The 15169-nt window shown below is 38.7% G+C and overlaps 1 protein-coding gene across 2 annotated transcripts in view; it reads right to left on the bottom strand.

Moving 5' to 3' along the window:
* CHCHD3 (coiled-coil-helix-coiled-coil-helix domain containing 3) overlaps positions 1-15169 on the bottom strand; it is a 155000-nt gene that overhangs the window by 25487 nt on the left and 114344 nt on the right. For both annotated transcript variants that reach the window (XM_075024593.1, XM_075024594.1), the window contains exon 6: positions 2838-2908. In XM_075024593.1, the coding sequence (XP_074880694.1) occupies positions 2838-2908 (71 nt within the window). The remainder of the gene's footprint in view (positions 1-2837; positions 2909-15169) is intronic.

Below are 15169 nucleotides of genomic sequence, written 5' to 3'. Positions count from 1 at the left end.
AAATGTCACCACCACAGCTGCCAAATTTCCCGCTACCAGCCCTTCAAATTAAGGAAAAAACCCCACAGTACAAACATACAATTTGATTAGCTAAAGTTCAAATCTTTGCCCAAAGCCCAGCTCTTCCTCTAATATTGCATTCTTTTCTTCTTGTGTAAACTTCTCATTATAACAGAGACATCTTCATAATATAATAATTCTGGTTATAATGTAACTGCGGGTAACATAACTCCTACATTAGAAAAGGCAGCATGCTCTAGTAATGTTGTTTTAATGCAATTTGTGTACTGCAGGAACTGACTGAACCTGGTCATTTAGGATTTGATCAATGTGAATTAGTGTCTTAAAGAGATGAACCATTTGATAATTCAGAATTTGATCAATGTGAATCAGGACCTCACAGAGATAAAACATTTATCATGAACATTTGGAATATCAGTCTAATCCAGGCAGCGCTGGAGAAGGTAATAAGCAGGCATCAATTAAGTACTGCAGACAAAGTACAGAAGACCTGCCAGTTCTCTGATCCAAGTCTATGTGGGATATTTGTTTTTTTCCCTTTTAATGGGGTGAGTTATCCCCAAAGACTGACGAAGCCACAGCTGATGTAATTTCAGGGACTAAATGGAGGAAGGAAAAGGAAAATCCGGGAAATATTTAAGCAATTATCCACTTCTCTTTGCTCTTGAAAGAGATGTAGCTTAAAAAGTTGAAGAAATGCAAGTTATCTCAATAAAACTTCATAACTAATTCTAGACATGTTTAAAATAAAGTGAGACTATTTCATAATGATACCACAATTAGATCTATTAATCTTGCACTTAGAACCTGAAATCACACTGACATGCAGCACATTGGTTTATGCATTAACAAAATTTAGCAGTTCAACCTTATTTAATTCTTCTTTTACAGCCAATTAAACAAGCTCTTTAAACACCATTGCTTGAAACTCTGTCCTCAATCCTCACATGCAATTAAACTGAACATGAGAAGTGCCTGGTGACACCAAAAGAGCATCATCTTTAGGTTTCACTAAATCATTCATAATTTATCCATCAAGTTACATACAAAAGGCAGTGATAAAATAACAGCTGCTGAGTTTAAACCTTCAATAAAAAGACATGGCATTTAAAAGGATTTTCTATCAGGAAAACTTTTAAATTATAAAGTAATATTGATATTTCATGCACTTTATCAAATCTACTGCAATTTATGCGCATATTTCAGATACCTTTTTCTTTTCATAATGTTTTCCTTTTGCTCTTTAAGGCAATGGACCAAAACTGGATCCACTAATCAAAAAGCTCCAAATAATTTTTTGGAAAATTTGGCCTGAATTGCAAGGGAAGCATAGCAGTTTCAGTAGAGGCATTACAGCAAAGACTAGTCAAATAGGTGATTTCTATTTATGCCCTTAGTCTTTAAGAGAATGAAGAAAAGACCAATCTCATCAAGCATTAGGAATCTCTGATTCCCTCTTCAAATCCCTCTTCATTAAATACTCTTTGGTTTATGCAGATAGACTGAAACATCCTTCAAAATGGTTTTCTGAGAATTCTTAGACATTGCCTAATGCTACAGACTGGCCCCTGCTGGATTTACTGGCTCCATTTGTGCAAAAAGGAACCCAAAAGCATTTACTTAGGAAATCATTAATATATTGGGGTGAAGAAACCAAACCCAAAGCCATTTCCCACCTCTGGCCACAACAACCACCTAGAGCTATCAACTAGTACTTCAAATCACAACAAAGGCTTGTTTTGGAATAATGAAAGTCAGATTAAGCAATAAGTAGATTTCAAAACTTGAAAATACCCAAGTGTAACAGAGGAAGGAGAGATACCCCCTTGACGGGAATCTTATCACAGACGAAAAAAATGACAATAACAACATACCATTCTTCCCATACGTAATGGGAAACGCTCCAAATTATGCTTACATCAGACCTTGAGTCAATGGTCACTTTGTCCCTCTCGTTTAAGAGACAGATGAATTCAGTCCTCAATATACTCTGCACCATTGACCAGTACAAAGACTTCATATATACACTAGAGAATATTTAAAAATTCATGATATTAAGAGATAAAATTATGTCTATCTTACAATTAAGAACTTTATTTATATAATTATCAGGAGCTCAGAAAGGCCTTTTCTCTTCTTGCTCATCAAAAACCAAAACAAAACCCGAAGTGAAAGACAATCCCTCCACAAACCTAAAAATGGTCACAGAATAATTCATTTTATACAGCATTTCTTGGTTACTGCTGAAACTAAAAGGCTGTAAAAAGTTCTCTCTGTATCCTTACTAAAATGATAAATGGAACCTTCTGCCTAATGGATGAACAAGCAGAAAGGGAAGAGTCCAAGGCTAAGGGTCAGAGTCACTTTGATCCATCAATTACTGTATCTTCATTTAACCATCCTCAGGACTAATAAAAATTATTTAATTTGACCTTCACTGTTAAGGGCAAAGTGAAGTTGCTAATTTAAATCCTTTCCCATCACGCAAGCACAGGATGAAAACTATTGTAATGCAAAGCTGGAACTACATTTTTGGTGCTCCATTAGAGAAAAAATGTTAAGGAATATATTTTTAGACTATTTCATGCATCTTATCAAATATAAATTAATTAGTATATTACTAACTGTGCTTCCAATTTCTATGCAGCTTATGGCTACTATGCTCTGGCTTCCAAATTCTTCAAAATTCCCTCATTTCAATAACCAGCACAGACTGTTAGGACCTATGATAGGGGGAAGGGGAATTATTGTGCATTTTAATGTGGATAAGAACATATCTAGCTGCCAGGCTCAAGAACAACAGTAGAAAGACTTACTTGAACCGAGCTGACACTTCATCAGCAGCTTTTTGGTATTGCTCCGTGGTAACTTTATAGAACTGGGCACTCTAGAAAGTAAAAAAAAAAAACAAAAAACAAATAAACAAACCAGTTTGCATATAATATCATTTATATACACACTAATATCTAGTAAATAATGCTAATTTGGATATTTAAGTTGCTCAAACCACCCCCCCCTAACCCTCAAATCAGGTATTCTACGAAGTTTCACAGATGACTTTTTGTTTGGTTCTTTGTTGTTTTTTTTAAGTGTGTCCTCTTGCTTCTGGAAGGTTATGCAAAAGAGATGGCTGTCAGGGAGGAAACCGTAAAGAGATATGGGGTAAGAATACATATTTAGCACTAGGTCCTGTTGGAGCCTTTGAGGCTTCTCCATTAGGAAAAAAAAATCAAAACACTGAATCCTTACTTCTTTGCACGTCCCTGTGTGTGTTACTTACACATATATCCCCTTCTAGTTTGCAGGGGATACTTGAGTCAAACTTCAAAGCTGCACAATAAATTAACTATGGCTTGACTTTCTCTTTTGCTCTTTGCCTTGATAATACCTCTCGCAGTGAGTTATTTTAATATTCCAAACTTCCAGGTCTCTTCAATCAGTTGCTAATTTTAATTTTTAAAATCAGGCAGCTTCGGAACATATTTTCATCTCCCCTAAACCCAGGAATGCCTTTCACTCAGTTCCACCAAATCATTAATTTCCAAAATGCAGGCAAGACAAGATTGAATCATCAAGCAATAGAACTTTTCTATACTTAAAAATGGCAAAGTTTCTCAGTGGGACATAGGATATTTAAAGACAAATCACTATAATGTTTTGATGCTTCATATCTAGATAATATATACTTGGCATTTTTCAAGAGGTTTTTTTATAGCCTTAACACAGTTGGACTTAACATGTAATAACTAAGGCACCTGGCTTCACAGTTGGAGGAATAAAGAAAAGTTAAAGCAGTTCAGAAGTTCTCTAAAACCATTTTTCTCTGAATGCTGGGGAAAACAGCTCATGGAGATGTATAAAGGTTTTGCTGGCACTTGCAAGAACTCTTCCGTAGCTTTGCAGCTCTTGAGTCACCTGGCATCCCAGGGAGTCATGTTAACATGGCAACAAAACTCTTACAATCACACAACGCATGATTACATAAAAACCATTTTGAATCCTTATTTTACCAATCTACCTATTTATACCATGGTTTTAAGTTATTCATGCCACAACATTGATTTCGCATCTTTACAACATTTAACATACATGGATGGCACAATGCAGTCCATGGAAAGCGTCATTCCAATTTTATTTTGGGTAAAGTAAGCAGTTTTATTTATTTAAGACATTGGTGTATGAAAAAGCAATATGCCTAAAACGTGGTTGGGGGGAAAAAATATTAAAAAACTCTGTAACCAGAGAGATCACTCTTTTGTAAAAGTCAAAGATGACATAGTCTCCTTGATCATTGGGTTAGTAAACATGTCCTGAGCAACATTTATCTGTGCCAAATTATGTTATGAGGAATGCAGGTAAGATAGCCCACTACAGCAAAAACACTTGATGGAAACTCTGAAAGAGGCAGTGCTATCTACAAAAATAAAAGGAAAAAGTATTTTTCCTTTCCATTTGAGGATCTCATCTTCTGAGGTTCCTCCTTGTGAATTATAATCTTGAAAAGTACAGAAATCACTGAAAAAGAATACCCGCTCCGGACATGGGTGAAATTGTATTGCAAATCTAATATTTTACCACAAATTATAACAAATTGCGTAACATCCACTGGAGTCAAAGGTCATGCACAGATCACAAAGAGCACAGTGGTCTACTGCACTCTTGCTTCTGAGATTCAGACCTAATAATTCTTTTGTACTGGAATCAAGGTTTCCACGCATGTGACTTGAGGTCATTTATTTTTTCATAAATCATCGTTGGCCAGTAAGAAAATGAAAATGAAATCCTCCTCACACCAGTGACCCCCTTGCATTTAGCAATCTCAGCTGCCCAATGACAGTCACATCCAGGTTCCTTGGACATAGATGAAATCAATAGGTATGCGATTAGACAGCAGACTGACTACGGTGTGAGCGCGGACAGGTCACCATCTGAAATGATGAATAGCTCTCTATCATCCTCCAGTCCCCTCCGATGCTAACATTTACTATAATCTTATTTGGGCTGTGATTTATCTTTCTTTTGCCTGATCAATAAAGATGAACACAACAGTTGTAAGGATCGATTGCAATTTTTTATCATTTTCAACCATGAAGGAGCATTTCTGACACAAAAACAATATTCTGAGTGTACTTGTTCTACTTTTTAATTGCAGTTCAAGTGATCAACTGAGCTGCTATATATGCCAAGAAGTTTTAATCCTGCAGTAGACTCAAGCTATCAAGAAATCATTTGTTATCCTAGATAAAGTGTGCCGTGTTTCTTGGATCAGATCTTCCTTTGAAATTCATTCAGGTTCTCTTTTAGAGATAGACTCTCCATAATCCATCGATGAAGTTTCATTTTAGAAGTCCTCCCTAATCCTCAAGATAAGAATGCAGTGGTCATTTCTCTAAATACAGAAAAAAATGGTGCTATAACATAGCACTGTTAACCTAAATAATTTCCTCAGTCTTTAGATAAATACATATATGTATTTATGTTGTATGTGTAGTCTTTATATTCATGTACTGCTCAACACAAAGCGGAGGAAAAAAGCTATGGTCCAATTCTCAGGTTAGCAGCAGTGGCAAACTATCAGAGAGCAGGTCTGCATCAGGCCTGTGGATCTTCACAAGTTCCAGCAGATACACCAAATGTAGCTGTTTTCTCCCCAAACTGTGCATGGGGAGGACAAAGGGAAAGGAACAGAAACGCAAGACCACCTCCTATTTTGCATCAGGAACATACAAAGCTCAGCTATGTTTATTACATTCCAGACATATATACTTTCTATATATTCCTAAGATTCTTTTAACTAAATAAGCCACTAAAATGGTAGCAAATACTACAACCAAGTTCCCTTGTCTGATTTAGGTCCCCTGGGCACATGCATTATAAAACAGTCTTCACTTAAAGTTACACAGCATTTTCCCCTCTTTAAAGATTTCTCTGTTGCTGTATAACAAAAAGAAGGCTTTCTGTAGACCTCCACGGTCTCTTTTATTGCAAGAAGTATGAAAGTGCAGGAAGCGTGTTACAAAAGACACTAGGAACTTCCAAGAGGGAACAGAAGCGTCAGGGTTACGGCAATTAATCATCATCCCAGATTATGTAGAAGATGCTATTTCTGTATCTGTTATGGAGTTCTTGCACAATGTGGGCATGTTGCTTGACTTCATTATCAAAATAAAGCGGCAAATTTGGTTCTTGATGACTAAACCTTAGCTTCTTCAAAGTCAAGTGTCTAGTCTAAACTGATCACTGAGGTGTGCTCGCTAGCAGATTCCTCCTGTCTCACAGAATATTCAGAATGACATAAATTACTCTGTCGCTGCCGACTCAATGGGGGCCTGAATAACTAACTCAAAATAGGTGATTAACTTTAAAGCTGTCTAAAGTTGGGGGAAATGAACCCACTTGTGTGCATGCTCCTCATGTGCTGTCTGCTTAACTGAAGAGACAACTGCCCACCTTTACAATAAAAATTGACGTACTGGATCAGACCAAATACTCATCCAGCTCAGGACTCTGGCAAGTATTAAGAGCACACGTGTAGGATAAAGAGCAGAACAGGCAGATGGTGATGCTGGGTCATCCTCCAGCACACACAATGACTAAAATCTAGTCCTAGGGTTATGTCCCAAACTGCACCATGACTGCCAGGAGGGATAAACCCAGCCATGCCAGATTTGAACAGCTGAACAGCCATAACGGAAAAGTGAGAGTCCTATTCCCAAAAACAAAATGCCAGAAAAAGCTAAGGATTCCAAGACATCATGCCTTGCCTACCTCTTACTGAGCACAAAAGATACTTGTGATCATTAGTCACCATGCTTTTGCCATGCATAAAGAACTTTAGCCTTAATTACCTTCCACAGGAATTAGGAAATTTATTTTCATTTCTTTAATATTGTGGGAATGGTAACACAGAAAAGCCTATTAGAAACTAGTAATTTTTCAAAGTTTCAATGCTGTGAAATAAATAATGGATGCTGTGCACACTAAGTAGGGTCATATGGGGGAACCCCAGCAATTACAGGAGCAGGTATGGCGATATGCTAGAGGTCCATGTCAGCTGAAGAAGCCCACTGCCTTCTATTCTGACATTTTCTAACTTGCAAGTATTTGAGTTTAGCATTTGGTTATTCTTTCAGCAGAGAAAGCTTGAAAAAAAATAATTGGTGACGAGCAAGCTGGGGGAAGAGAAAAAAAGAAATTCACTGAACACTAGAAATGCTATATAAATAAAATCATGATAACGAGCTTGCATCACCTGGAAAATTATGATGCTTGAGATCTTTCAATACAGTCTTGTTCTACCTGAACTAGTAAAGCAGCAGGTAGGATTGACTTCTGCTGGCCAAGCTCTCTTACAGATTCTGATATTCCCCATAGCTATCAACTTCTCTGCTCTGTTCCCTCAATCCAGACAGCTTATTCTTCCATCAACCTATTCTTAACTGTATTTCCCACCCTGCATCTCCGAGAGAGGAGACTCTCCTGTTAACCAAGTCCTGCCTTCTCACAGCCTCTTCAACTCTCTGTACCCAGTCCCCCTCTTTCAGGCTGTGCCTCTGATGTCCTCAGCTCTCCTGTCCCTCTCAGTCTCACGGCATTGGCACAGTACGTTGTATTTAGCTGCTCTTCTGGCCGTCTGGGCTTTGGACTGGCCAACATGTATTTTGACAGTCCAAGAGTGACAGTCCTCCAGGAGTGAGTAATCCTCAACCTTCGGTAGCACTTGGGCAGCAGCATCAAGCAGACAATTACACTATAGGAAACACTGTCTTTTTCTCTGCTTACCCACCTGGATCTGTACGGCAGAAGGTTTTGGTAAGATAAGAAAAATCTGAGTCAGAGGAGGGAAACCACTGTTTTAATATAGGTGTGAACTGATGATTTTATAGGAATATCAGTTGTCCTGCTGAACTGGAGTAGGACAAGCTTAGGCACGTTTTCCCAGGAATGGCAAAAACCTGAACTCAGAAAGCATACACACTCTGCCCAATTTTAGTTTCCTTGAAGAAAATTCTTAAAATGCAGTTCCAAAATTACCTACTCAACATTTTTTAAAACATTGTAACGTGTGCTCGCTCGTTAGTTACCATACCGGCAGTAAGCTGTTCAGAGTTTTGTTGAAAAACCTGCAAAAACTCATTAGTGTTCACTCAAGTGACTAGCTTCACGTGTGACTTCAATCTAATTGACCTGACTAGGACCACCACATGTTAAGTTACTTACTTAAGTGTTTATGGCCCAAAGATAATACATAGGTTGCAAGCAAATTGAGTGACAAGTAGTATTTTCTATGCCTTTCACTTTAGTAACCTTCTTTGAAAAGAAAGATCAGGATTAGTTGTTCTTGAGGAAGAAGTGCCTTTTTAAGAGCTACCTTCAAAGAAGGGAACAGAGAAAAGTATAGGCTGGCATTGTGGAAGAGAAGCTAAAGAAAAGAGGACTTGAATTTAATTTTAAATCTATCCAATTTCCCCTGATAAATACACAGAGCCATAGCATGTATAAATAATGCTATAATTCAGGTAGAGAAAAATGAGAACTGACCATAGCAAAAATATTTTCATCATGCTTGCCCCTGAAATAATCTTCCCTGAACAGAAGTAAGAGCAGAAGCTTCTTAAAGAACATATTGTGGAGGAATAGAAGAATTATTTTGCTAGACAGCTCTGATTTCAAAGGTCCGTGTAAGAAAATAAATTCCTACAGAACCTCAGAAGGTCAGCTGTTTTGTCTGCATGTGGGACCTCAAAGCAGAAGTGCATGTATCACTCTCTGCTGAAAATCTTCAGATTTTCAGCCAGATAAAGTTCTGAAAGATCTTGTGTCATCCAAGCTGATAAAAGGTTATCAAAAGAACCAGGAGAACTTGAGGGCCCTCATTTAATTTCACTAAAGACACATCACCTATATGCACTGCTTCATTACAAATGTGCTGAAACTGTTTTTACTGCAGACATACCGTGACTTCTTTTTGGCATTGAAATTTTTCTTTTAAGCCCCTTGGCTCTTAAAGCCCTGAACAGATTCAATATGAGAGTAACATTCATGCAACCTATTTAAGTTTTTTTTTTTTAATTTAATTTAATAGTTACGTAGTTAACAGTTTATTTGACAAAGGAAAAGACGTGTGACTTCCATACAAAAGAGACAAATCTGGCCTTTGCTTCAAGTTAGTGCTGTGAAAGACAAAAATGAGCACAGCTTGACTTCAGAGCAGCTCAGCACCTGCTCCACCCACCAAAGCAATGAAGAGCTTGGGCTGTTTGGCACCTTTGAGAATCAGGGGAGAATTTTTAATTTAAAGACTTCTTTTTCCTTGTCATCCTCCCCCACAGAAGGACTCAAAGCATCGGCAGGCAAAGATTATCATGTTCCCTGAATGGCAAATTGGAAAGTTTTCTTTGCCTCTTTTTAATCCATATCTGCTGAAGTTAAGCTTTCTTTTATCCCTTAATTGAACTTCTGGCCATTTCATCTCAGTATCTTTCATGAACCCATTTGCAGATAATATGAAGCATTTTGTTTTATTCAATCTGTTGACATGCAGCCCGAGATCTATACAGCCTTAAAAGAGAAGATTTCCAAAGCCAGAAGGAAGGAATGGCTCTTAAGCCTATAGAGTTGCTTCACAGATTTGAGTCCAGCCTCAAGACCGACACAGTCCCCATCCTGTTCTCGTGCTGCAAAGTAGGAACAAGAAGTCTGGCACAGCCACCGCTGTCCAAAGAGACCAATTACAGCACTTGTGCAAAGGAAACCCACGCAGGAGTGTGTTTTGGGTACCGGGAGGACCATGAAAGGTGTATGATCACTAGATCACGCCCCACTGTTACACAAACTATGAAGTAGACCACGTGGATTATAAAGAAAAAGGCAAGAGCAACTGTTGGAAGAAATACAGTTAAAACACCCAGTCATGCTTGATGTGTGAAGCTGTCACTAAAAGCAACAAGTGAGCAAAAAGAGAAGGAATTGGGGAAGGGGAAATAACGAAAAGAGAATAAGATTACCTATCATAGTGTGCATACATCCCAGTTCCAAATTATATTAAATTACAGCTTTATAAGTACATGACCATTTTTATGGCATCTTTATTTGAATTAAAAACCTCTATTTGTCTCTGAATCGATTTTAATAAGCTATGGAAAACCAAGCATATAACGTCATACAGATTCCCAAGTAATCCTGCATCTTTATTCTACCTCAAATGCTATTAAAATGATATATGAATGACGTAATTTCTTCTGAAATGTCATCAGATCAGGCCTTTGCTTGAATTTTTAGATAACTTATTTTTTATACAAGTTATGACTTCTCTCATTTGGTCCAGCTGCGCTATTCAGCCAATTGTTGCATTTTTCAACTCCAGAGATGAAATGAAGGATGTTCAATTCTGCATTCAGGGAACCTACGTAATGCTTATGACTTCTGCTCTTGTTGGGGTTTTTACATGCTATTATGAGCTCCTTTTTGAATGTGGGGACTGATTGCCTTTGGTATTGTTTTGCCTTCATCAGAACCCACTGGATTGACTAGAAAGTTCTCTGTACCCATCATAGGGCTGAAAATAATAGGGCATGCAGCCTTCATGAAAATCTATTCAAAAGGAGCATCTTTCCATAGAAGAATGGTTGCTGCCAAAGCAAACCAGTTTTCCAATTCTGAACTGCAGCATAAAAGTAACCTTCAGAGAAGCATCCAACAGCTCCCTCCATGAGGGACTCCGACCACATAATGAGGATGTTCTGGACAACTCAGAAATAGTCAGAGGCTAAAGATGCATGGACAGATCAGGGGAGGTGCATTCACAGCAGAGGAGAACTTTTGATGTGCAAGAAGGGGGAAAAGTAGCTGCAAGGCATGGAGAGAGAAGACAAGTTGAAAGAGAAGGCCCATGATTAAAATAAAGCTAAGGTAGTGATCTGGGATCCTGGCCTAAGCCTACAGAGGACATCTGGATAGTAAGGAAGTTAAGGCTAAGAGCAATTTTCAGGATTTTGGTGGAGTTTGCCTAGAGGTACGTTTCCTGCATTGGCTCAAATTCAAGTGCAATTCCCTCTCCTCTGGCCTTTAGTCCAGAGCATTTCTAAAACATCTATGGCCATCTTCCTCATGTCCTGGAGTTCGGACAGAATAGATGACTGAACTATTAGGGACTGAAGGGAGGACTTTGGACATCCATGCCACCACATACCTGTTTCTACAGAGGGATGAAAAGGCAAACACGTACCCAAATATGCTGAAGAAGCCAGAGAAAGAGACAGTACTACAACCCACTCAAACAAAGGAAACAAAGGAGAAACACATGCTGTATCTTGGCAAATGTTTTGTGAGAACAATTCACTTCCCAGCATCATTTGTTTGATTTCATGACGTGTGTTTGTCGAACAGTACACATTCAATGTGCAGCAAGTGGGGCAAAGTACTTAACTCAGTTATCAGCAGAAAATGGGGAAAATAGCATATCCTTTGACCTTTTCTTTTGAATTTCCAATTCTGTTTTTCAGGCACCACTAACTAATACCTTTAACTGCAACTATTAATGTCTCTAAAGTTTCTCCCAAGATATGCTTCACTTCACTTTTCTGCCCTAGTAGAACATTGATCTCTAATTTGTTAACACTCAGAGCTGCCAAAGAAAATGAAAACCTTTGTGAAAAGGACAAATCTATTCAAAGTTCTTACAGCTATTCAGCCAAGCATCTAATCTGCATGTAATTGTAGTACAGTCTTTAATACAAATGTTCTCAATCTTAGAGATGCACGTGTAAATGCACAACTATATTTACGTCTCCTACTGATGACAAGATGCCTCATCTAAATGATTCCTATTTACAACCTTCCTTCTCAGCCTCACCCCTTTCACCGTTATACATTATAAATTACATTCTCCCTAAGGTACCAATGGCTATTATTTCTCCGTGTCCTAAAGCAGACTTTCTCCCCCCAAAATGGCATATGAACATGTCAAGTTGCCAAGTGCTGTCTTTGAGGCATATAGGAATCGGTATTGCTGCTGCCAGGCCTGATGCCCAAGAAATGTAAGTTGAGGAATCCCTTCTCCCAGTGGCACTGGGTACAGACTGCAGCACTAGGAATAGCACATTCATAACGGATTTAAAATTCCCATTGTTGGTTGCCTTTATGGAGTTCTTAAATATGGATCCAATGAGCCGCTTTCGCATAACAAAAGCCACAGGATAGGGAACTACATCAGCTCACAAGCAAACTAGGATCAGCATGAGCCTTGGATGACTTGTGTGAGTTAAAAGGATGCCCCAAAGTTTTATTTCAATGCACATGTATATATCTGGCTAGTAAAAAATGTCTTTTTGCTACAGCAGCACAAAGTCAATTTACCTTAAGTCTTCTGTTACGTTCATGTGTAACTGCAGCTCATCTGCTACATGAGTAACTTTTACAAAGTCCAGTGGTATTAGAGACTCAAGGGAAGACGATTTGAGCTTATCCGCAAAGCTGTTGTTGCAAACTCGTAACAGAGACAGCTCTGAGTTCAAGGTAGGTCATCTATGGACTACAGCAACCATAATTTTAAGATCATGTTGCTCATCCTCTGCAGTCAGAGGAATGGTCTGGGAAAGCCAATTTAAACACCACCTGTTTCAAACTCATTTTGGTCACCTTTCAGAGACAGAGAGATATCTCATTAAAGTCATCAAAAGAATAAGTGAAAATTGTTTCTGTGAATCATGGGTGAAATTTTGGCTGGATTATCAGGCTCCACTTGGAGGCCAGCTACATGTAGAGTTCCTCAGAGGTCTATACCACAGCCATCCCTGTTTAACATCTTTATCAATGACCCAGAGATGGAGTGCATGCTCACCAAGTTCGCAAGTGACACCAAATTGGGGGAACATGCCCTGTGAGGAGAGGCCAAGGGAACAGCACTTATTTAGCTGGGAGGAGAGGAAAATCTGGGGGGACCTAACAGCAGCTTTAAAAGCCCTAAGAGAAGGTTATCAAGATGGACACAGGCTCTTTGCTGATGTGCAGTGGGAGAAAAAGAGACAATGGTTGTAAATCAAAACAATAGAAGTTTCAAATAGATATAAAGGAAAATATTTCCCTCCAAGGATAATTAAGCAGGGGGACAGGGATCCAAAGTGGTATCTCCAGCCTTGCAGGTTTACAAAGATCCAACTGGACAAAGCACTGAACAACCTCATCTGTCCTCAGTGTTGATCCTGCTTTGAGCAGGAGGTTGGACCTCCCAAGGCCTCTTCCAATCCAAATAATTCTATGAATATGTATGCTTACACTCAGAGATATATCTGATATCAGAATGAAAATCTATTTTGGCTTGTAGATTTGCAATCTGCTCTGCAGCTGTATGTGAAATTCATCTTGTGGCAGAAGCCCAACATAAAGAATCACAGATTAGCTGTATCTTCTTTCAAATAAATGGAAAGTAGCTGGGTTTAGCTTTGTTTATTAGATCTACCACTACCACTGCTCAGCGAGATTGGTTGCCTACGGGCATAATGAGTGCAGGATTACCATTTTTTGAAAAGCACAATGCTGCCACAAATAACACTTACGCGCAACCCTCAAGAGATCAAGAATAAAGTTCTTGAAAGAAATTCTAAAATATTCTGTCTCTCTCAATCCAACAGCCCTGGCAACAGCATCATCTCACAGGCTTGTTCCTGTCCCTATATCACAGCTTCAAAAAGTTTTGTCTTTGTTCTTCTGAACTGGTATCAGGTTGTGGTAACTTTCCTCAGGTAACTGGCTCAGCACAGCCAGCGCCGATATAACACTGAGACTCAAGAACAAGTTTGATCGATACTACCAAAGCTCTCATACTGTGGAATTACAAGCTGCAGTATCCAAGTAGGATGAGCTTATTATTCAGGACCACTTTAATATTTGCATTTGGTGAGACCAACAGACTTTTTTGAGTATTTCCGGCACAAATATTCTAAATGTTGGTATCTGGCTGTTTATATCACTGTCACATGAAAAGATTTTGATGATGTCAGGATCAGCAAAGAGGAGCTGAATACGGAGAGACCATCCTTTCTCTGTGCAAAGTTCATGATCCATGTCAAACCACCTAAAAGATATCACAGCAGAAAGTCTTTCAATCGCGAAATATCAACTGGCTGACAGCTGATGCTGTACAACAAGAGCTAAGCAAAACTGTAAAAAACCTACATATCAATAACAGTTTTTGGTGATTATGAAGTGACTGAAGAACTTGAGGGATGGTCTTTTGCAACCGTTTTGAACACCATGTGTGAGCAGTGAGGAAATACCAGGACTGGTACAACAAGAATGCTAAGGATATAAAAAAATTGCTTGGTGAAAAACATTGTACGTATTTGTTTCCATGACTGATAAGTAGCCGAATCCAAGAAAACTACACTTCACACTCAGTCTAGATTGAGAACTATGCTCTTATTTAGCAAAGCAAGAAATGAAACGAGCTCCAAGCAAGTTTAAATCAAAATAATGTGAGAATTTTTCAATGTTCTTACAACAGTGTATCCCAGCAGACCCATTCTGTTCGGAAACAGCCTTCTGAAAGAAATGCAGCCAAAACTAAGGCAGGTGGCCTTCTCACTCAAAAACCTGCTAAATAAAAAATCCAGGACCTATGAAAAAGAAACCAATTAAGTGTCTCCACATGCCACAGTGTAATCATTAGCACCAAATACATTGCTTTGGAAGTAAAAAACATGGTCACTCTCAAGTAATAAGGCAACGTGCCAGAAAATTCCTACAGCTGGATGATATGCTAGGCCAAATAATTGAAATGCAGACCTCTAAAAACATTCATAATTTATAACTATGTTTTGTGGTCTCTAAAGATGATTCCCACTATTTACCGGGCTTCTTTTTCCTGCATTCTTCGCAGGTTCTGTTTACTCCTACTATCCATTTCAATTCTCCCTCCTGCAGTGCTCAGTGCATCTTTCAAGCCGGAGCCCTTACTCTGCCTTTCAACCATCCCGCAGGTATTTAGTGTATGTTCTCTCCTACGTATGTATATTCTCCCACTGGTGTCTTTATTTTTCCTTTCCATTCAAAGTGATCACTTGTGCTATACACCTGTATTTCTCCAGTCATCCACAGCCTTTTGCAGAGACCTCTTCCTCATTAGTCTGAACAGATTTTCAGTTGTTTC

This window comes from Buteo buteo, chromosome 4, assembly GCF_964188355.1.
Source record: "Buteo buteo chromosome 4, bButBut1.hap1.1, whole genome shotgun sequence".
Lineage (NCBI taxonomy): Eukaryota > Metazoa > Chordata > Aves > Accipitriformes > Accipitridae > Buteo > Buteo buteo.
The sequence above is the reverse complement of the archived record's forward strand: the minus strand, read 5'-3'. Positions and strand labels throughout refer to the sequence as shown.